At 49.0% G+C, this 23,740-nt stretch overlaps 2 protein-coding genes across 3 annotated transcripts in view; both read left to right on the top strand.

The window, feature by feature from the left end:
* Positions 1–10,546, top strand: part of xirp2a (xin actin binding repeat containing 2a) — a 37,069-nt gene extending 26,523 nt beyond the window's left edge. Inside the window, exons 8-11 of the mRNA XM_062380190.1 lie at positions 204–6,767; positions 6,801–9,288; positions 10,182–10,315; positions 10,407–10,546. Coding sequence (XP_062236174.1) covers positions 204–6,767; positions 6,801–9,288; positions 10,182–10,276 — 9,147 coding nt within the window. The 3' untranslated portion in view covers positions 10,277–10,315; positions 10,407–10,546. The remainder of the gene's footprint in view (positions 1–203; positions 6,768–6,800; positions 9,289–10,181; positions 10,316–10,406) is intronic.
* A 4,190-nt stretch (positions 10,547–14,736) lies between these two features.
* The window catches only part of LOC133933708 (beta-1,3-galactosyltransferase 1-like), a 69,888-nt gene continuing 60,884 nt past the window's right edge, over positions 14,737–23,740 (top strand). For both annotated transcript variants that reach the window (XM_062380893.1, XM_062380892.1), the window contains exon 1: positions 14,737–14,802. The gene's annotated coding sequence lies outside the window, so the exon portion shown is untranslated. The remainder of the gene's footprint in view (positions 14,803–23,740) is intronic.

The following is a 23,740-nucleotide window of genomic DNA, read 5'->3' as shown; positions in this document are numbered from 1 at the left end:
ACTGGAGACGCGTCTGTTTTCGTGCTTTTATTTTCAAATTAACTTTGTTGTTTGGTGCTTTGTGGAAAACATGTAAACTTGTTATTTCAGGTTAAGATTCCTGAATCATTTTCAGTCCTTCTCATGACCCGCGTATGGAAAAATGTCAGATTTTCTAACGGTTCCTCACTGTCCTTCTTTCCTCAAACCAAAATGCACCGAAGGTTGACGTGGAGTTTCAATGGGCGCCGATGAATCCGTCCTCCGGAGCTTCAGCTGTGACGAGCTACGACACGTCCTCCACCGTAAAGACCGCGTCCTCTGTGGCGTCTTCTGCATCAGCGGCTTATGAGGTGACCGAGCATTTCCCTCCCCCCCCTTCAAACTTTCTGCAGGAAGTCCCGGAGTACGCCGGCTCCTCCCAGCCTCCGGATGCAGCCTCCCAACACAAGCACACAGTCAGTAAAGAGCAATATTTCAAACAGAAGAGCATGGCCGAGCTGAAGCGCCTCTACAAACACATCCACCCGGAGGTCCGCAAGAACCTGGAAGCAGATTTCCTGAGTCAGCTCACCGAAGCCCAGAGGAAGGACCTGGAAAACCAAGAATTGGTGGGTGATGTCCAGCAGGTGTGCTATCATTTTGAGAATGATGGCAACGGCTCGAGTAAACTCTCGAGCCCTGACAGGGAGTCCGTGGACTGGGAGGAGATCCTCAAAGGGGAAGTTCAGTCCATGCGCTGGATGTTTGAAAACAAGCCGCTGGATACGATTAAAGACGACACCCCAGATGAGAACGAGGTGAGGAACATCGCTCAGCAGGAGATCATCGCTGGCAAAGACGTCAGATACACGGCCTGGATGTTTGAGACTAAGCCCATGGATGCTCTCAGCACAGAGGCCGAGAGTTCAACCGAGCAGGAGCAGAAATCGTCTGATCTGGCGAGAGGTGACGTCCGCACGGCTACGTGGCTTTTTGAGACGCAGCCGCTGGATTGCTTGAACAAAATCTACATTGAGGGCGAGCAGGAGGCGGATGATGGCGTCGCCAGGGACATCACAGGAGGAGATGTGAAAACTGCCAGGTATCTGTTCGAGACGCAGCATCTGGATTCTCTCGGCAAAACGGAAACCATCGAGGAAAGCCACTTCCTGAGCCTGAAGTCGGAGTTGGAAGAGATTAAAGGGGAAGTGAAGACGACCACTCGCATGTTTGAGACCCAGCCCATGTGCGTGATCAGGGGGGATTCAGGTGAGATGCTGGAGATCACCACCATCCGCAAGGAGGAGACCGAGAAAGGGGATGTGAAGACGTCCCGCTGGATGTTTGAGACTCAGCCTCTGGATATGATCAACAAAGACCCTGCGAAGGTGAAGCTGATCTGTGGCATCTCCATGGAGGACAACGCTGAAGGCAGCGTGAATAAAGGCAGATGGCTTTTTGAGACGAAGACTCTGGACACCATCAAGGATGAAGAGTGGGAGGTCTCCAGGAAGCAAAAGGAGGAAATCCTCGGAGCAGACGTGAGGAGACACTGTCTGGTCTTCGAGACCCAGCCGATGGACACGCTGAAAGACAACGCCAACGCTCAACCTCTGTCCTCTGAGGAGATCGTAGGGGGCGACGTTCAATCAGCAAAACATCTCTTTGAAACGGTGCCCATGGAGAATCTGAAAGAGCTGCTGGAAGTGGGAAAACTTCAGAAAATGGTTGCGTCTGACGAGGAGAAGGGCGACGTGAGGCATCAGAAGTGGGTGTTCGAGAGCCAGCCGCTGGAGAACATCAGAGAGGAGAGGAGGGAGGTGTCCAGGACAGTGAACATCGAAGCTCTCGATAAGGGAGACGTCACAAACTATAAAGAGCGCTTTGAAAGTATGGATTTGAGTAAGTGTGAAGGGACGCAGAAAATTCAGGTTGAAGGCGTCACGAGTGGTTCTGTCAGATCCAACCGAGTTCTCTTTGAATCCACGCCCATGTACGCCATGCAGGACAGCTCGGGTCATTACCACGAGGTGAGGACGGTGAGGCGGGAGGAGATCGTGAAAGGAGACGTACGCAGCTGCAGGTGGATGTTTGAGACGCGGCCCATCGACGAGTTCGACGACAGCATCAATAAGTTTCAGATCATTAAAGGTATTTCTAAACAGGAGATGGAGGCGGGCGATGTTAAAACCGCCAAGTGGTTGTTTGAAACCCAACCGCTTGATCACATTAAGTGTAAATCCGAGGATGAAGAAGATCAAACTAAGGAGGGCATTGAAATAGAAAAAGGAGACGTGAAGACGTGCAGGTGGTTGTTTGAGACTCAGCCGATGGATGCTCTGTACGAGAAGTCGGAGAAGAGCGAGGCGGGCGCCGAGCTGGTGCAGAGAGGTGACGTCCAAACGTGCACGTGGCTCTTTGAGACGCAGACGCTCGACAACATACGTGATCACACCGAGTCTGAGACCATCCTGAAAACATGCACGGTGAATCAGGAGGACGTCCAGGGAAAAGACGTCCGGCTGGCGCGCTTCCTCTTCGAGACGGAGAATCTGGAAAACCTCACGGGCGAGGACAGCAGCTCTTTCAGGAGGGTGACGGAAATCGACATCCAGTCAGGCGACGTCTCCCGGATGAAGTACATCTTCGAGAATCGCTCCTCGGACATCATGAGCTCCACCTCGGGGGAGACCATGCACAGGCTGAAGACGCAGCAGGCCGAGGACATCCAGAAGGGCAACGTGGTCAACTGCACCTGGATGTTTGAGAACCAGCCGATGGACGCCATCCACGAGGACGTCACGGAGGTGAAGGAGACTCGCACTGTGACCGACGTCCAGGGGGGAGACGTGGGCAGAAGTCGCTTCACTTTTGAGACGTGTTCTCTGGATCAAATCAAAGAGGAGTCCTCTGAGACGGATATTTCAAGACTCACAAGTATCTTTAGGGATGAAATGGAAAGAGGGGATGTAAAGAACTACACCATGATGTTTGAATCTCAGCCGCTGTACGCCATCCGAGACAAGGAGGGTCACTATCATGAAGTCACTACGCTCACCAAGGAGGAGATCATGAGAGGGGATGTGGTGGGGGCGCGTTGGCTGTTTGAAACAAAGCCGCTGGATTCCATCAGAGATTCAGAGGAGGTGTATGTTATCAAAGCTGTGACTGAGGAAGGCATCAACAAAGGAGACGTCAGCTCCGCCAGATGGAGGTTTGAAACGCAGCCTCTGGATGAAATCACAGAGGAAATAAAAGTGAGGTCAAAAACAGTCGATGATATCCAAGGCGGCGACGTGAAGACCAACACGCAGCGGTTCGAGGCCGACGAGGCGTCTCAGAGGTTCATCAGAACCGTCAGCGTGAGCGAGATCCAGAAGGGCGACGTCAGATCTGCCACCTGGATGTTTGAAACCCGCACGATGGATGAGATCCACGGCGAAGGCGTCGAGTACGATGGCATGGAGCGAGTGACAAAGGAGGAAGTAATGAAAGGGGATGTCAAACAGTCTGTGTGGCTCTTTGAGAAGCAGCCGCTAGACAGCATCAAAGAGGCCGACGGCACCGAGCTCACTGTGACTAAGGAGGAAATCCCACAAGGCGACGTGAAGACAACCACGTGGCTGTTTGAGACCACGCCGTTCCACGACTTCAACGAGAGCAGCACGGAGAAGACAGAAATATTAGGCAAGAGCGTCAAAGAGACGCTGGAGGAGCTTTACTGTCAGAAAATGGTGGATTCACAAGGAATCCTCATCGAGGCCGACGAGATCGGTGATGTTCGCATGGCCAAGTTCAAACTCATGAATCAGGACGTGCCACAAATTCAGAGAGAGGAGATTATCAGAGGGGATCTGAGCCACATCATGATGAACCTCCTGAACCGCAGGGAGGGCACGGAGAGGGGGATAACCGTGGACGTGGAGGAGCGAGGGAGCATCGACACCACGGTGAAGCAGCTGTTCAGCCAGGAACGAGGGATCAATGTTGAAAGAGAGGAAATTATCCACGGTGACATTCAAGAGGCCATCAACAATCTGCTCAAGAACGAGGGCTCCTCCAAGCGTGGCATCCTGATTCAGGAGGATGAGAAAGGCGACGTGAGGATGACTATCTATTCCCTCTTGAATAAAGGCGAGAGGGCCAGCATGGAGAAAGAGGATATCGTACAGGGGAACGTCAGCCGGACGCTTCACCGCCTCCTCTCCAACTCAGGTGGGGAAGACTCAAAGAAGATAAAGGTCGGAGAAACGGAGAGGGGCAACGTCAGCTTCTACTCCACGTGCATCGAGTCCGGAGCGCTGGATTACCTGAAACAGCTCCAGAGCCAATCTGACGTGGTCCTGGAGGAGGCGCAGAAGGAGCGCATCATAGGAGGTGACATCGTAGAGACCAAAATCCTGCTGCGGAACAACCAGCAGCAGATTGGCCGCACAGTGGCGGAGGAGGAAATAGTTCCCGGGGACGTGCACAGCATTGTTAAAGTCTTCATGACGGAGCCGTCAGTGACCTTCAGGAACCTGGAGACGATGGATATCGTTAAGGGTGACCTGAACGCAGCCCTGGATTCACTAACACAAGCTGCCAATCAGAGAGTGGTGATAGAGAAAGAGGAGGTGGTGAAAGGAGACATACCAACGACCCTGAGATCCCTGGAGGAGGCGCAGCATCAGGCCAAAGAGATGGAAAAGCCAGAAATCGTCAGGGGAGACATTAGAGGTGCTCTCGTGTCGCTGGAGAAATCTGCAAGCACTAAAACAGAAGTGACCTTGGAGGATTTAGTGCCAGGTGATATCAAAGGGACCCTGAAGTCGCTGGAGGAGGCGACGCAGGCTGTGAAGGAGGTGGAGAGGGAGGAGATCGTGAAAGGAGACGTTCACACCGCCGTGCACAACTTATACGAGGCGTCGAGCGACAAGAAGATTTACCAGCATCAAGTGAGCGAGCAGGGAGACGTTAAAGGCACGATCCAGCTTCTGCTCGAGCCGTCAGCGTCCTCCAGAATGCAGCGGAGGGGAAGCACCGAGGGAGACGTGAAGACATCCATCAAGTCTCTCTACGAAGGACAGGAGGCGTCGCAGCTGGAAAAAGAGGAGGTGTTGAAAGGCGACGTTCAAGGAGCGATTAAGTGTCTCATGCAGAGAAAACAATATTCAAAACCAAAACATATGCATTCTCCCAAGAAAGCAAAAGTGCCCGTGAAGAATCCATTAACTGGAAAGCAAGGGGAGCCTGAATGTGTGCACGAATCCGGGAGTGAGAGTGCAGCAGTCAATCCTGCCCCCGCTGTGAAAAACCTCTCTCAGAGCAGTGAGTCACAGAAGCACACGCAGCAGCACAACCAAAGCAAATCAGTGAAAACACAGGTAATAACCCAAGAGGGCCTCTCTGTTACTGTAGCCAAAACAGACAGCTCCACCGGGGCCTCTCAGCTCAAGAGCACAAAGGAACCGAAGCAGAAAGCTCTGCCTGCTCAGAAAGTACAGCCGCCAAAGCCTTTTGTGATCAAGAGTAAACAAACTAATGATCAGACGGAGACGAGGGCAGCTGATGTGACGCGAGACGTGAAAATCACGTCCCAGACAAACGTTTCAAACAAGCAAACATGTGAATCGAAGACGGTCAGACAGGTGCAGACGACGGTGACGGAGAAAACTGTGAAGCAGAATGTGAAAGTGTCCGAGCAAGTGTCCACGTCGCAGAGCAGATCTGTGACGGGAAACATGAAAAGTACGAAGAGCGACCGCTGCAACCTCGATGTGAAAGTGATCAAAAAGGTGAAGCCAGAGATTCACTTCCCCCCTCCCCCCTCGTCACCGCCCCCACCCTCAGAGTCCGAGCTCTCCCTCCCTCCGCCGCCATCTCCCGTGCTGGAGAGCCCGGTGTCCAGCCCCATGACGGACAGCGACCTCCCACCTCCGCCACCTCCACCCCCCGTGGAATGCACAAAGTCTGAGGCTGACTTTTATCTCCCTCCTCCTCCGCCGCCACCTCCGCCATCTGCAAGCGGCCAAGATTTCCTCCCACCACCTCCCTCGCAGCAAGAGCTCAACGCCATGCCTCAGCCGCCCCCTCCCAGCAAGCTGGGCAAACCCATCATCAGCAGGCCTTTATTCAAAGTGCCCAAGCAGCCGGAAACACAGAAGCAGCCTGTGCAAGTCAAACCCAAATGGCAGAAGAAGCAGCCGACACCGCCTCCACCTCAGCTGCCGCCCAATCAAGCAGCTGCCAAGGAGGAGGTCACAGTTCAAGAGGTGAAAAAGGAAACGACGCAGGAGATCGAAACCAGTGAACACAGTCAGTCTGAATCCACGACTGTGTCAGTGACCAGAATACCAAACGTCCCGCTTGTGAAACCAGCGCAAAAAGAAAGAAAAGCATTTGTGCCCCCAATCAAACTGCCCCCCCCTCCTGACCCGGCCCCGGCCCCGAAGCCTCGAGCCTACGCCCGCAAGTTCAAAACCCCCCTCATGCTGGCAGAGGAGCGATTCCGCCAGCAGATGATGGAGAAAGAGGAAGTGGACAAGAGCAGCGTCACCACCCCCACTTCTCCTCCAATTAATATGCCCTCCTCTGAGGCGTCTGTGGCCTTGGAGGAGAGCAAAGAGAAGGCAGAAGAGGTCCAGGCTGTTTCCAAAACTGAGCTCACACCTGTGAAGAAGACCCCCTCACAGATCCCTCTGAGCAAACCCTCCATCTCAGTGGCCAGTAAGAAATCCGCTGCTGCATTCTCCAACATGTCCTCGGAAAAAAAGCACATCACCAGCGAGCAATCCTCAGAGAAGATCCTCGCCTCGGCTGAGGCTGTTAATCAAACAGCGACCAGACATCTTTCTCAGTCTCATCATGAGGCCTCCAGTATCCAGTCCTATTCCAATGTGACTTCTTCCGTTCAGGAATTCAGCGCCCAGTCAATCTCCACCGTCCAGGAAAATCTTCAAAGCCAGGCGGCGGTGACATTGAAAGCTAAAGATGTGAAGAATATTAATGTGCCTCTGACACAGGAGGGGAAAATGAGTCCTTCTCTACCCACTAAAATCCCAAAGGTAACTCCGAGTTTCAAGGTGAAGACCTTTAAGCTGCCGACGGAGAAGAGAGAGGAGAAAGGAGACGGACAGAAGGAGGTGGTGAAAAGTGAGATGCATTCACATCAGGAGAAGCATGTTGTGTCTCAGAGAAGTGAGATCAAAGTGAAGCAGGAAAGCAAACAGCTGACGTCAGAAACGGAGGTGAAGATAAAGCAGGTGACCCCGCCTGCGAAGGAGGTGGAAGTGGAGGTGAAGATGAGTAAACAGACGCCCCAAAATGAGACGGAGGTGAAGCTGTCCCCGTCTGTTACTGTTTCAGTGCCTAAGATGACAAAGATAACATCTGGAGCAGCTCATCAAGGACAAGGCCCCGTGTCTGTCTCCCACAGTCAGCAGAGCGTGAAGGAGGAGCGCGTGCACAGACACGAGGAGGTGCTGGTGACCGAGCGCCTCGTTCAGACGCAGCAACGAAACACGGAGACAAGTAAGATAAAGGCTGGGATTTCAAAAGGCGAGGCTAAACACGTGTCTGTGAAAGGGACGGGAAAAATGAGTCATAAAGACGAGGCTCATTGTGAGGAAATCACCGATTTAGAGAAATGTGATGTCATGCGGAAGCTGATCATTCAAATAAAGGAGCTGGAGGGCACGCCGAGCAAAATAGACTCCCAGGCTGTCAGGACGGTGATAAGCGAGTTCTCTGAGTGGCTGATCGGCTCGGAGGAGAAGAAGAACTTAGCTGAAATAGCAGTTAAACAGCAAAGCAAGAAAAAGTTGAAAGAGATGTTGTTTTATGTGAAAAACATCGTTCAAACGAAGCTCACATCTTTTGAGCAGAAGATGACCGCCGTGGAAAAGCAGGAAAAAGAGGAGAGAGAGGAACCGCCCGCACCGCTGCCGGCAACACCAGCATCACCAGCACCACCAGCATCACCAGCAACACCAGCATCACCAGCCCCACCAGCATCACCAGCCCCACCAGCATCACCAGCGCCTCCACCAGTGCTTCCAAAACCGGACAAGAAAGTTTACTATGCAGCGACGGCAAAGATGTCAAAGTTCAGTTCGTTCAAAACTGAAAAGAAGGTGGTGGAGGAGAGAAGGTCGGTTCAGGAGAGCAAGGTGCAGCAGGAGCTGGTCGATCACCGCGTGTCGTCTCCGCTGGCGAGCATCCGCTCCCCCTCCCCCACCTTCATCAGCATCGAGTCCAGGAGGGTGGACTCTCCGCTCAGAGTGACGCCCTCTCCTCCGCCCTACAAATCCATCGGGACGCCCCCGCCTCCCCTTCGCAGGTCGTTCACGCCCACCTCCGCCTTGAGCCGGGCCACGCCCTCTCCCACCATGAGCCGCTCCGAGAAGATGATGAAGCTGCGGGACACCACCCCCAAGCTCTCCTGCGACGCCACGCCTCCACCCCCTGCGGTGACGCCTGAGTGTTTTGCCGCCGACAGAGAGCAGTCGTCTCCTTTTGGGGACAGGGGGACTCCCGTGGAGAGGAGCGAGCAGGGGGCGGGGGATGTGGCAGAAACTGGGGATTCAATGACGACGGTCAGGGACAAGAAGTCCTTCTTTGAGGATGCGCAGAAGGCGGAGGTGAACAGGATGTACATGCGGAGGGATCCCATCGATATCCCAGAACGTCTGGGGCTGGATGCGGAGGAGAGCGCCGAGGCCGTGATTATCGATATCCTGAAAGAGGATCTGCCCAGAGTTGACTTGTCTAAGCTGGTGAACAGGTTCGAATCTCCTAAAGCAAAAGTCTACGCCAGAAAGGAACCTATCGTGATCACAGAGCGGCTGGGCAGTGACACGGAGGACGCAGACGCCGAGCCGCACACGCCGAGGACGGAGGAAATCCCAACATTCAACGTTAAAGCCATAAAGAACGTGTTCGAGACCGGAGAGCACAGTTCCCAGGCGGCCCGAGAGCTGAGGGAGCAAATCGAGAGAAGAGAATCCGAGTCGGGCGTCCCCGAGTCGCTCGGTCACTCTGAAACCACTTCGGTCACCGAGCAGTTCTGCAGCATCGATGATGGCGGCAGCATGTCGACAGAGATGAGGAGTGAGATGCACTCTGGGAGCTCCTTGACCCGCGGCAGCCCCCCGTCCTACGCCGACGTGGTGAGGGGCAGCGTTCCCACGGTGGGCGTGCCCCCCGAGGCCTCCACCGAGGAACTGCTGAGGAGCTTCCAGGAGTCGTGGGCCGAGAGCCAGGGAGTTTTCCAGAACCTGGGTTTCAGTGTCACGGAGCAGAGGACGTCTCAGGTCGTAAGGCGCCACCAGGAGAGCGTGATGACCGGTAAACCGCGGCGTGCAGCATGAGGCGTGACGGTGTGTGTTAACACGCTCGCTGTGTGAAGCACTTCAGCTGCATTGTGTGGAAAGAAAAGAAGCACTCATGTTTTTTATGTCCTTTGATTTGCCTTGAATGTGTTTTGTTTGAAACGGCTCCGGGTGTTTTAACATCTTTTAACATTCACAGGTTAAACTTTGTCCTGTTTGTCCTCTGATGTGTGAAGCTGATGCTAACACTAATATGTCTTATAATATATGCTGCCCGGTGTGTGATGCTGTGTTCACTGCAGCAGCAGCAGCTCAGAGCTGGAAGTCTCCAGCAGGAAGGAAACAACACAGCAAAGTGAACCTGCAAAGATTTTATTGTAATAATGACAAACGGAAGATTATATAAATTTCTAATTCTCACACTCATTACAGTTCAAGACTTTTATATTGATGTACAGTTAAAATATATAGAATGACACCTGAATGCATAGATTGGATGTTTGAATAAAATGTTTCTAATGTAGCAGTATTTTAAAGCTTTGTTTGATTCTAACACTGCTTGGCATTATAATGGTTTGCTGGTACAGTTTGTGTTGTGATTTTGCTGATTTTTATATATTTGTTTTGTTGTGTTTTTCTCTATTTCTCTCAAAACATCATCATTATTTTCTATTTAAATATTATGTGAGGGAAAAGTCACTGTTGTGTCCACACTGATTTTGAGGGAGCCTGTACTGCTGCATGCTGCAACGGTTAGACGACCACTGCTCTGGGAAACATTAGTAATTAAATGCACCAACTGATTGTTTGTGTTCTCGGCATCATTTGCAGCTAATGACCTTAGTCCTGGGAGATAAATGGGAAACCGGAGCTGCTGAATAAACCGTTAACCTCTTTTTCCTTTTGCAGAAAACTCGAATTCCAGAGTCCGAAGTGTGCAGGGCGTGTCGGAAGAGGGTCTACCCCATGGAGTCGCTGATCGCAGACAAACACAACTTCCATAAGAACTGCTTTCGTTGTGAACACTGCAGAGGCAAACTAAGGTGAAGCTGCACCGACAACAAGAGCACAAAGCATCCTCATTGTTTCGTGTTCTATGTTAAACTGATGTTTTTCCTCTTCTCCATTCAATAGTCTTGGCAACTACGCCTCTCTCCATGGACGAATGTACTGCAAACCACACTACAAGCAACTGTTCAAGTCCAAAGGAAATTACGACGAGGGATTTGGACAGAAACCACACAAAGAACTATGGAATAACAAGAACCAGCCGCAGAATCCGGCTGAAAAAGTCAAATCACCATCACCTGAGAAGAAAGTCATGGATTCGGGATGTTCCACCGCTCACGGCACATTAGCGACTCATGATTGTGATACAAGCAAATCTGTGGATGAAAACAAAAAGCTCAGTAGTAAGATTCATGTCGTGTGGCCTCCGCAAAGCGATTCTCAGAAGAAAGCTTTCACCGTGGAGGAGGAGTTGAAGTTGGTGAAGCCGCTGTGGCCCCCGAAGGAGGACTCAGCCCAGGAGAACCACGACCTGAATCCGCCTGAGAATCCTTCATTTAAAGAGACCGATACTCCTGCAGCTCCAGCACAAAATGGATCCCAGGAAAATGACCATGCACAAGAGGGTGGCTGTTTATTAGAGAGCATGAAAAAGTCTGAAGAGACCCCGGTTTCACCAACAGCGGTCGCCGAGGAACCGCTGAGTGTTGCTCACATTCAAGAAACGAAAGAATCAAACGGTGGCCCTGAGGCCGGGGCACAAGTGGGCTCTGAAATGCACCCTGGAGTGGCGGAGAGGGAACAAAGCAAAGGGAATGGAGCTGTGGGCGAGAAGGAAGAGGGACGTGTAGAAAAGGTGGAGGAAGTGAAAGTGAATGGACATGAGGGGCAGATGGAGAGTGGGAAGGAGGTAGAGAAAGAAAGAAATGATGGAATGAGCAATGTAGCGGCTGCGAAGGTGACGTTAGTAGATGAGGAGGCGACGGCTGAACAGGCGCTGAACGCAAACGCCAACAATAACAACAGTAATAATGTCCAGATGCAGGAAGTCCTGTTTGAAGAGCTGAGTGAGGACGAGGTCCACCAGCCGCTCTCTTTCACAGATCCAGCTCCGGTTACAGATTTCTTCCGAGCCGATCACTGTGAGGAGTCGGACTGGATGCCAGGCGAAGTGCTGCAACTGGCACAGAGGGATGACGCTTTCCTGCCAGCCGGTGCCAAAGGCGCTGACGCCACAGACACTCCCTTCTTCACAGAGACAGCCGGGGGAGCGTCCGCTTTCAGAGACGAGGCCGCCGAGCCCAAGATCACTACGTCCAGCTTCCTGGAGGACATCTTCGCCGTCCTGAGCACCAGCAGCTCCGGCCTGCTGTCGGATTTCAAATCTGAGGCCTTCGGTCAATCCGCCGGGGAGATGCCTGCGTCGTCGGCGCTGGATGACCTTTTGGATTTCGGGATAGAAGCGAGAGGAAGCGTGGATGAAGCAGGAGGAGCGAAGGGGAAGGATGAGAGCGGCACAGGCTGGGACGATGAAGACGAAGGCCTCACAGTGGAGGAGCAAATCAAGAGGAACAGATACTACGACAGCGACGACCCTTGAACTCATCGCTTTAATAACCAGGATGAGTCGACCATATCATTTCACATAAGTGTCCATGGAGAGAAGAACTGCTCGGTTTTAATTGAGTGTTTTTGTACTGTTTAAAAAATCTTCTCTTTTCTTCTATATCTAGCTTTGTTTGGTGAATGCACCTGGCGTGCAGAGAAATGGAATATTTGTCCTTGTATGTCTCTAATAAGCATATCTATATATTTTGGCTGACCGACCCAAACAGAGCTTTATTTTCAACCACTTGCATTAACTCTGTTTTCCTTTGGACGAATGGCTGTCGGCTTTGGTTTGTGTTTTTTTTTCTTTTTCATTTCTGGTATGTCCTGAAATAAAGCTTCATGAACTCAACGGTGTACGACTTTTTAATCAGTGGGCGCACGCAGGAGCAGGCGGAGTAGTGATGGTACTTAGCCGTGTCCCCTTTGAGGGGCTGGCCGGCTTGATGTATGGCCTACCTAGATAACACAGTCCAGCTCGGATCTCTTTGGCGAAAAGGCGTATTGATTTCCACTGATTGAGCAGGCCTGTTGTAGGAGTTACAGATTTTTCCATTAGGTGGCTTTTGTCACCTCTGACAGATTCTTCCCCCTCCTCTCAGTTGCAGCTTGAACACACAGCGTAATTGGCTGCAGAGGGGAAACACTGCAAAGTTAATAACAGCAGTGGAAAACCTGGACTTTAGTGTCAGTGTCGTTCATGCCAACACGTCCCTCCAGTCGCTGGAAAGTGTCACCGGATCAATAATTCAGTTTCCTTTAATAAAATGCTGTTTGGCATCTTTTAAATTGGCCTGTTTTTTTGTCCCTTTAACGACACTGACTCTCCTAAGAACATTCAATTTTGTACATTTTGTTTGATCTGCCGCCATGCAGGGCAGTTATGAACCCAGACAAACTGTCCATTTACACACATAGGGAACCGATGATAAATACACTCACTGTCAAATAACACGGAGAATTCTTCGGATTCTGGTTTTCATGCTCTAATGGTCAGAAAACCTCACTTTCCTTAGACTGTCCTTTGCTGCAGCTCCTCCTTTCAGCCTCTGTCTGGAACACCTGGGTTCAGCTCTGGTCTCGCAGCAGTTTGTGTATTAAACCCGTTGTATTAAAAAGTACACGAAATATATTCTCACATAATTGTAGCATCAGAAAAACTAATTAAAACCAAACTTACTGGTAAAATCACCACTTAAACAAAAAGTGTCCCATCAAGTAACATTGAGTAGGAGGGATTTATGATCTATACTGCAGCCAACCACCAGGAGGCAGTCAACACACTTTGGAGTCACTTTTTGGAAGCTGACTTCCAAGCACGTGAGAGAATCTACGGTGGCCTCCAGGTAACGTCAAAGAGGAAGGGCCCTGTGCAGAGCCACTGGTTGGTTTGTCCACACTGGGATCCAGTAGAAGACTCGGGTTCCCAATCGCGCGTCCTCAACTTTCAATAACCTGCTCGTTCTCTCGAGTCTTTTGAGTCAAACAAAGCTGCATCACTTACTGCTCATTACATCTGATAAATCCCAGTCATATATTATTCAGCTCAAATCGTATTTGAGGGGAGTGTGATGCAATCTGGTGATAGATGTATAACATTTACTATTTTTAAATTTAGAATGAATTTATAAGAAATAAAGTACATACCTGCAAAAGGTAGTTCAAAAAAAGGGTAAGGTTTTATCATTCCTGTTTTCAAGGTTCATTCCATATGTTCCATATATTATTAACTAAACTATATAATAATGATAATACACTTTAATTATAACGCACTTTATTTATGAAGCTCAAAGTGGTTTACATTCAAATCAAGGACATAAAATAAGATGAATCAATAATTTGTACATCTTCAAGCTTCATTCAATATATTCCAGTTTATTTCCATATATTATGTCTTCCAGCTGTCATTGCACATACTCAACATGTATTCCATATAAGGGATGTATATCCAGGTTTCCTGTTTGTGTTATCTCTGTCCTACATCGCAGCAGAAAAAGGAAACACTGTCGGGGGAACTGTTAAGACAGATTTCATGTTTTTAAAAGACTTTTGGAAGATGTGCTGCAAGTGAGAAAGGATCACAGCACGTATAGGCCAACAGAGAGCAGCAGGGATTTCAACGTTTGGGACGGTTGACTGGGAATCACTTTAATGCTGCATATTGTGTGTGGGTGTGTGTGTGTGTGTGTGTTGGTGGTTGCTCCCTCGCTGCAAAGAAAAATCAAACATCTAATGAAGAGAGGAGCATTGTGTTTTCTTTGATGTACACTGAATAGAAGAGAATGGAATAATACTCTTTATTGTAAGCTTATAAAACACTGACCGAATTATTTCAATGCACACAGACCATCCATCCATTCAATGAAATACATTAACTCTGCTTTAAATAGTGGATGAATGAATGGATGGGGGGGGGGGGTGGATAGATGAATTGGTGGATGGGTGGAAGGACTGATGAATGGGTTGAAGGATGGATGGATGTTAATTAACTATAAACCAGGTCTGTAATTAATTCAGTGAACTCATATTCACATAATGCATTAACATCTAGTTTAATAAGCGGTGTCCTCTCATCCCTCCTCCTCCGCAGCTTCACCGGGACGAGTCTGTATTTTGGCCCAGTTGCCATCACCTCGCTCGGCCATGAACTGACAGTCAGTCGCTCCAAAATCAACCCCCCCACAAGTTAAAGAAGCAGCATCATGCTCGACCGGGGACGTGATTGGCTGCTCTCCTCCATCTCCCGTCAGGTGGCCGCTGATTGGCCGGCTCCTCTCCTCCGCCTCCTCCTCCCACCTCCGGGAGCGCACGGAGCGGAGCAGCGGAGGCACAGCCGCGCGGTGTGGAGCGGAGAGGACGGAGCTCGGGGTCCGGCGAGCAAGGTGCGTCGACGCGGACACGGAGACAGACGCCGGTAGGTGCTCCTAAATAATACATGTGTGTGCGTGCGTGCACGTGTGTGTTGCGTGTCCGTGCGCCTCCGTGGAGCCACTAATTGCGCGTTCTCCTGCAGCCGCGCGGACGCTGGTGCTTGAAGTGAAACTGAATGAACGGTTCTGCAGGAGGCTTCAGCTGCTCAGGGTTTGACCTCTGCTGGGAGAGTTAGTGACACAGTCCAGTGAGGAGGCTGCACAGACCAGTGGCACCAGTGGAACCAGTGCAGGTGTTCACTTGATAGGGAGGTTGGACTTTGGATGCTTTGGTTTCCTGAGCTGTGACCTGTCAGTGAGTGGAGGAGCCAGAGAACCACCTCCAGACTAAATCTGCTGTTCCGTGCATGTTCTCCTTCAAATAGTCGACAGGGTCCGGTGTGTGTCTGTGTGTGTGTGTGTGAGTGTGTGTGTGTGTGGAGGATTCATCCAGGGGTTGTTATTCCTTTTGTGTTACGATGACTGTGGCTAACAAACATCATAGTATTATTATCACCAGATGACCTCAGATCTCCTTAAAATACAGTTTAGTCTGATATGACTTGGATTTCAATGTTCCTGAAACATATGATGCAATTTTTATTGACCCTGCAAATATATAAAACTATCAACTTAAAGCCTTTAACTTGTTTCTCTGTGTGGACCTTTAAAGAAGATGTTCCAGAGGGAGGTCATTTGTCCGCTCCTCACTTTCTGACGCCCTGTCAATGGGTCTGAGTTGAGTTTAGTGTCGGCCGTAGGTTTAGTGTAACGATCAGGTTTGACCTTCCTGTCCGGATCCATGTCTGCAGGGAGTTGTGTACTGGTTCCAGTCAAAGGTACAAGCCCACGGCTCCATTCTTATGCTCAGTCTGGTGCTCTGTGCACCTGATCCCCCATCGCGTTCCAGGAGCTGGACATATTAAACCTGGTTCAGTCAGGGAGGTCACAGCTTTGAGCTGCACGTGGACATGGGTGGATGAGTGAGTCACCAGGGACGTCCATAGAGACACCAGTGGACTGGCAGACGTGGTAACTATGAATCTGTCTTCATGGAGTGAGGACATTTGGGAAATCCAGGACATTTTGGCCCGTCCTCACTTTCTGACCCACTTTCAACGAGCTGTTTGAGACTTGGGTTAGAATTAGATTCAGGATCAACTCTTCCTGCTGAGAGCTACGTACTCGTTCTCATCACGACCCAGCTCGGGTACTGGTGGGTCTCCTCCCACAGCCTCTCTTCATCTCCCTCTTCTCCCCCTTGCAACCAAACTAAGGGTGCGCCACCAACTGGACTGGAAAGGGCTGACCTCCCATATGGTCACATGGGCTTTACCTCACAAGGACGATAGTGGACCCCAGCGTCCTCACTAAGATCGAAGAGTGTGTGTGTGGTGTGTGTGAGTAGATCCAGATTAGCAGACGAGCGCATTGTGCATTGTGCACTTTGCAGACTAATATCAAGTCCAGTGATTTATCTGGCTGCTAATCCACCTCACTAACCATGAAGCGGTTAAATCCATGGCTGGAAGAGGGGATGAGTGTTTTACCAGCGTCAGATATACTGCTGCTTTATTCCAAGGAAGTGAAGGGGGCAGTGGAAAGGAGAGTGGGGGGGGGGATACAAGCTGCTCAATGGGATTGTACCTCATAGTCATCGGGTCACAACAACAATTCTCTTGTTGCTGGGAACAGTCAGGCTGAGCCTCTGGAAATTCATTTGTGGAAATGGATTTTGACAGTTGCTTTGAGACGCGAGTGCTTCGGATCTCAACCCCGTCTCCCTCCTGTGGGACTGATCCTCTTTATTTTGGGGAATTACTGCACCTCCTGGAAGAGGTTACATCACTACTCCTCCTTCACACCTATCCACGGTGAAATCCAGTCCCATCTCCTTTTGTGAGCGCCGTGGCTTTTCAACCTCACAACGCCGCCCGGGTCGTTAATACAGGCAGGCCTGCCAAACTCTCTCATTTAAGGCTGCGCACTGGCCCGTGACCAGATACTGATATTGTACAAGTTTGCGGAGCGAGGAGAGAGGAGGGAGAGAGGGAGGGAGGGGGAGGGGACAAGGGGAGGGGGGCGGTCGTCCATTTAATTTCAGAAATGTACTCCTCACCTCCTGTGACAAGAAATACAGCGGTTTAATCTCAATTAGACAACGGCCTTCAAACGGGTCCTCTGCACACATGGAGGCTTTCAGCTGTGATGAGCGTGGCTCCGGCTGAATGAAGAACTCACTGTGGGTTTAGATCTCATCTTGTTTTTGCTCCTGACTGTAAAACCTCAGTTTGATTAATTCACTGTCACTTAAGCTCCAGACACATAGATCAGGTGCAGCCGGTTCATGATTCCTGCTCGTGACACGGATGTTAGTCCTTTCAGACGTAGAAAGGCTAAAGATCAATATGTTGAATGAGCTCTTTTATAGTTTTCTCCACATGGCGCCTGTATTCTCTGAAATCAATGACTTTCACCCTCTCTTCTAAATGCACTAAATCACTATTGAACACCTCTAATTCTTATCGCAGCCCTTATATCTATAAATAGGCTGTTTATAACCGCCGTGTTGTAAACTACATCTTATTGACGTCCTGCGGGAGGAGGCCAGCCCCTGAGTGTGCATCTAATAGGCCCGGTTTTAACTCATTTAGCCCACGTGTGGATTAAATGGGTTTTATATGTGAAGGCATCCAGCCTGTCAGAGTTATTGGCCCAGTGTGACACAAGGGAATCGATCTTTAGAAATGTTCCACACTAAATAATGCTGTGCCATGCTCACTTGTAGCACGGGCGAGGAAACTGAAGCCTTTCTCTCTGTGGCTGAAATTAATCTGCAAGACGCCCCACCCGCCCACCCCCCCTGTCCGAGCGCGTCCACATCTTAATTGCATCATATTTCGGTGCGGGGAAGTGATTGGAATTGGATTTATGGTGCAGCACGGTTCTCCCACATGAGATAAACAGTACCCGACAGTGATGAATGGCGTTTGTAAAGAGCGTGCATGAGAATGGCGGCTTATTAACTCGTTCACAATATCAATGCACTTACATGTTTGTCGCCGTCTCTCTCATCAACACAATGTGGACGAGAGTGTGTCACTTTGTGGGTTGTTGTTTGTTACTCGTGCTCGGGACACACACACACCTATATGTTCAAGCACCGGTTAGCTACAGAGCTGTGCTTGAAGTCTCACGTCACCTCTGACTATGGCTTTCAAATATTCATGCAACTGCACAACTGGCAGTACTGTGCAGGCTCTCACTGTGTTTTCTCCAGACCCTCTCCTTGTGTCGGGCTGTGCTGCAGAAGTCACAGACTGACAGTGACACAATGATGCGTAGACGTCCTGGGAGTTGTGTTGTCTGTCGTGATTACCTGTAACATGTGAACCCGCGTGTAAGAACATGTCAGTCATTAATCACTAAGACTAACGCCTCCTCACTGACACTTTTTATGTTTCTTCTCATTAAAAAAAGGCAATAGGCAATTTGAAAAGTGCTTTTCTAGCCTTATCGTTGAGTGATGGGAATTCCCGGCTCTTTAAAGTGGCTCAACAGTAAGAGCTGGCTCCAGAACAGCTTTAAGTACCACTTCTGGCTTTTGTTATACACCCACATTCACCGTTATTATGACTTGTGAGCAGTGTGCACAGTGGGCTCTGGGATATGTGCTGATTTTGTTGGTGCAGCCTCAAAGTGACCTAGTAAACTGTCCATCGTTCTCGTAGCAGAGCAACACGACTATTACACACATGTATTCCAACAATTCTACTATACACTTAGTTTTTCACACACCACCAAACCTCCTGAATCCCCCCCCCCCCGAGGCAAGTTAAAGTTGAAGAGCGAACATTGATTCTGCTGAAAAACAACAACAACCAAAGGAGAAACTTTTGGCTGTTTCCCAGTTTATATCCGTCGCTGCATCAAAGTCTGTGAAATACCAGTGAATATTCTCCGTTTCCCAGTTCCCGGTTTCTTCAGTACGTGTGTGCAACCTCCCACTCGTCAGTTAGAGCTGAGCAGGGATGAGAGGTGAAACGTCTTCAAGGAAAAAGACAAACTCCTGAAAACAAAATACTGAAGAAGAGAACAAATATGTGTTCCTGGTTGTCATAGCGACACTCCTGTAGCTGATACTCTCCTTACTCTTTTTTTTTGGACACGCACATTTTCCTATTAACGTCATCGGTGGCTGATTAGATCGACTGTAGCTAATTAAAGTTTAATTCCGTAGCAGCTAAAAATTAAGCGCTTGGGGGTTCTCTGGTTGAAGTGCTCTCTCTCTCTCTCTCTCTCTCTCTCTCTCTCAGCAGAGAAATGAGCGAGGGAGGAGACCACCACTGGAACACCGCTTCACTCCCGGGGGGGGGGGGGGGGGGGGGGTCTGGGGTTGAACTGGGACGAAAGATAAAGTTTGATTTGTATCAAATCCACATTTCTGTTCCTCTGAGTATCACAGCTCAGTTCTTCTCAAGTTGTGGCTCGGGCTGCAAACTATTGATTACTGTCATTATTGATCAATCTGCCAATTATTTTGTACTGACCCTCTCTGGGGTCTGAGGAAGTGTCAGCTCGTCTACATCAATAGTTCTAGATCTTTCTATTAAAATCTCAGAGAAACTAGGACTCGCAGGCCTGGTTCAGATATTAACCCCGACCACCTTGAACTCTTACGTCTTTCAGGATGAGAGTTGAACAGAGGATTGTTTTGTTGATTGCTTTGTGTGACAACCAACCAATCAGCACTCAGGGAACCTCAAAGGATTTTACCCATCACCTTGGAAACACCTTTGTTTCTGCTGTGTTGTCACCGGGCAGAACATCACTTAGAGAAAGTTTAGCAGCTGCTGATGTTGCCTCAGCTGTCCTCACCACTGGGACGTAGCTGAAATGTTCGATTCTCATGTGCAAACATCCCTCGATTGAAAGTTTTTAGGAATTACGAAATCATTATTCAGATAATCGATAAATGATTAAACCGACAAAACGTCCAATGTGTCATCTTCAAGTGTCTAGTCCGAAGTTAAAAACATTGAGTTTACAGTGATAGGAACCAGAGGAGATCCGAACATCTCTGGACACCAGGGTTCATTTGGTTTTGAAAACGACAAATGTACCTTGATGTCCAGAGAAGCTCAGATTTCCTGAGATACTTGTTTTCCTTTAGTATTTTTCCTTTTTGCATCTGTCACGTATTAGAAGCCGGTCAAGACTGGGGGGGTCGGGGGGTTATACATGTACACGTCATCCTGAGAAACTGTGGAGGTTCTCTGGAGTTCAGTGCACGTGTGAAAGCAGCTAGATACACAGACTGTTTCATGAAATCTTAAATAACATGAAATAATTATGAGATACGACTTATTGGCCGGTACAAAATATTACAAACCTAATTAGGAAATCACTCTTGAGAAATCATGCATTTATTTGCAATGGAAATGGAAATAAAGTGTGTGTGTGTGTGTGTGTGTGTGTGTGTGTGTGTGTGTGTGTGTGTGTGTGTGTGTGTGTGTGTGTGTGTGTGTGTGTGTGTGTGTGTGTGTGTGTGTGTGTCTCTGTGTGTGTGTGTGGCATTGCACAGAATTCATTCAGCATTTATTTGATTTCTTGCACACAAATCTCTCAGCATCATTTCCTTTGAGTGGAACCCTGCAGGTCGTTGGAGTTGTTGACCGGGTCCTTGGCAGACTCAACAGCACCTCTCCCCTCAGGGGCTCAGTAGAGTCTCACATTATTCTTATTCACTTGACCTTCTTTGTGAATAACTAATGAGCGTATTGTTCAGTTTAATTGCCACATGAGGAAGTAAACGAGCGGAGGGGAGCGTTGCCCTGTTGCCCGTTTTCATGTAGAATTAATGGTTTCCGTGCAACAACTCGCTCATCATTTACAATGCATTAGATTTGATTGCTGTGTGGCTGCACTGTAATTACTGACAGAAGGAGGCTGTAACTTACAACCCTGTCGTTTTTTATAAGGTCTCGAGTTGTGTGCCGCTGCGGCTGTAGCACTCCTCTCGGATTCTTCTCCTTCTCTGAGGGCGTTCGCCGGTTTTCATATTGATGTGCTGTGACCTGCTCTGTTGCTCCACGCCGGCTCCCTCTCTCCGTCAGCTCCCTGTGCGTCTCTGTGGAGAAGGCTTTGGAAAGCTGCAGGGCCCCAGCTACGTTTCATCTGGTGAGCTCGCCGCGTTGTGATCATGTCTGCGACTGCCGCCCAGACTTTATTGGATCATTTGATAATCTTGTTGGCCGCAGCTCAGCTTTGCGTGTCCCCAGCTCTGCATATTACTCAGTAGGCACAGATGATAGATTAAAATCCAACAACACCATACTGCGATCATACTGATTTTTTTTACCCACCGATCTTCTCAGCAACATGGCACATAAATAAAAGCACCAACAGCGTGGTTGTTCATCATGTCCGTGCACATTCTTTGGATTTGACACAAAAACACGGATGGCACAGAGATATTAGAGAAACACAACCACATTGTTGTCATCCATTTTTCTGTTGTTTACAAAAATGACAAATGGTACGCAAAGATAAAGTAAGCTGCTATTATTCAAAGTGCTCAGCTGACAGATGTCTTTTTTACTGAAATGGGAAAAGACGGAACATGACAGCATGGGTTCCCCCAGTGGATTGCACTGCGAGCCCAGCGGCCTGCCAGGCCTAAGCTGACCCCCCACTGGGACTAAGCATCTGCAATTTTTTTTTAAAGATGTTTTTCAAACTACAGTTAAAGGGGGGGGGGGGGGGGGGGGCTTGTTTGGAAACACATTGCTAGGAAAGTTCACCAGCGACAGAAAAGCAGACGTCAGATCAGTGTTCGTGTGGTGTGTGGTGATGTTGACTGTGTTGCTTCCCCCAGAAACCACAGCCCATTATGAATCATTCCCCTATGAAAACACATATGACACAGAAAACATTTGATATGTTTATTGATTTTAATTGAATTTCGTCAAAGAAGATTCAACGAACTATTACAGACTGCGAGGAAATGACAAAAACAACTTTCAGCACCGGAGAGCTCCCATGCAGCCACAGACACAAACAGCTCAATGAAAAGAAGTGAATTTATTCCTTAAGCACAACAAGAGCAAGTATTCTTTATTATTTATATGTTAAGAATAAAATAATAACCTTCTAACTTGCCTGAGGGGGCTCGACTGTGGCTGCATAGCTTTGTGACATGGCCGCAGCCCAGAATAGCCCCGGCCTGGCCCCAGTGACCAATAGAAACAGTGGAAAGCCTCGGCTGAAGCAGATATGACGTTAAAAAAAACATGAAACGATCCAGAACCTTGAATGAAATTGTGGGTTTAAATATTGGAAACATTTTGGATAATACATGGGTGTAGTTGTTTTTAGGAATTTGAATGAAGAATTGTCACACGTGATGTCTTTAAGTGTCAAACTGCGTCGTCTACGGCTCATTTGTTTCATGACTGCAGACATCGATGGTTGGAGGGAGAGCAGAGGCTCGGCCTGCTCCCTCTCATTCTGTTATCTCATACTCCTCCAGCTGTGGTTGCAAGTTGGCCGACGTTGCCTTCTCTCATCCTCCACACACACACACACACACTAACACACACACACGCACACACGAGTGAGCCTGCACCACTACCACCACCATACTTGGCATGGGATGAGTTGCAGAGATGAGCCTCCTTGCCCTGGGTTTTTTTAATTGGGTTCTGATGATGGGACTTTGCTGGTTTGCCAAGCTGGCCCCTGTGACTAGTGATGTTCCTTCCTCGGTCAAGTAGATGATTGGATTTTCATCGGAGTGGTCAAATAGCGGGGGGATGAGGACGTAAGACAAGGCTGGCCTCCTTCTGCCTGATCACTGCTGGCCTATGGATACCTTGTCCTGAGTTTAAAGTTGATATTGGTTCTAAGCATCAAGCTCCAATTAGAGGCTTTGTTCATTTGGAGATAAACAGCCAGACAGGGGGGATTGAGCTTCTAGTGTTCAAGGCAGATAATAGCGTCTGAGTAAAAGAATTATAATTTTTTGTTTGTGTCTGATATGCTCCTCGCTCTAATCCTCTTTATGGAAGCCCAACATGGTTTCAAACTGATATTTATACGCAGCAGAGGGTTCGGGATGAGGATGAGGAGTCAAGCTGTTCATACTTCTTCGGCTCAATGAATTAAATAGAGAAAATGCCACAGACGAGGATAGTTCATTTTGTTAGAGGCTCTATATGTAACATTTTGTTCAGCTTTTGGCAGAACTCTGATTCTAATATCTCGCTGCGTGCACGCTTGGTTTCAGTCAGCATCTGCTCTGAGTGAGTAGACATTCCTCAGTGGACCCAACTAACCCATTTGAATGGTCCTGTGTGTGACTCCTAGGCCTAATTATAGCGTCTGCACTATTATCTGAACATAAACAACAAACAGAACGTCATTAATCATTACTAACTAGATGCAGCACTAATTATTTCAAGTACTTTTCATACACTTGATGCATTTGTATACGTCTTCATCCTCGGAGGCCTGTATGTAAAGTTGACATTTCGACAGATATAATGCGGAGTGATGTTTCCCCCCCATCTCATCCCAGTTGGTCTTGTTAACGGTCTCCACTCTGAGAAGAGAAATGTGTTCATAAGACTTTGACGGAGCAGATGTTCCCTTTGAAACACGTGAGGCAGCGATCTCCATCTCTTCGGCCGCCGCTCTCCTGGATGAAACGAAGCGGCAGCAGCTCACGACGTGCACCACAGCTGCTTCTTTCCCGTTTCAGGCCGTAAAGCTCAAATTCACTAGTTTATATCCCATGTCAGACTCGTAGAGGTGAAGCAGGGCTTTTCCTCGGTGGAACATTTCCTCCACGTTTAAGTGCAGTCAATATCCATTTCTGGCTGCGTCAGGGATTCACGGCCTCGACCCACATTAAGGATTTTAACTCCAGCTCTCAACATTGAT

Source organism: Platichthys flesus, chromosome 22, assembly GCF_949316205.1.
Source record: "Platichthys flesus chromosome 22, fPlaFle2.1, whole genome shotgun sequence".
In the NCBI taxonomy this organism is placed as follows: Eukaryota; Metazoa; Chordata; class Actinopteri; order Pleuronectiformes; family Pleuronectidae; genus Platichthys; species Platichthys flesus.
Note: the sequence above shows the minus strand (reverse complement) of the source record. Positions and strands in the feature narration are given on the sequence as shown.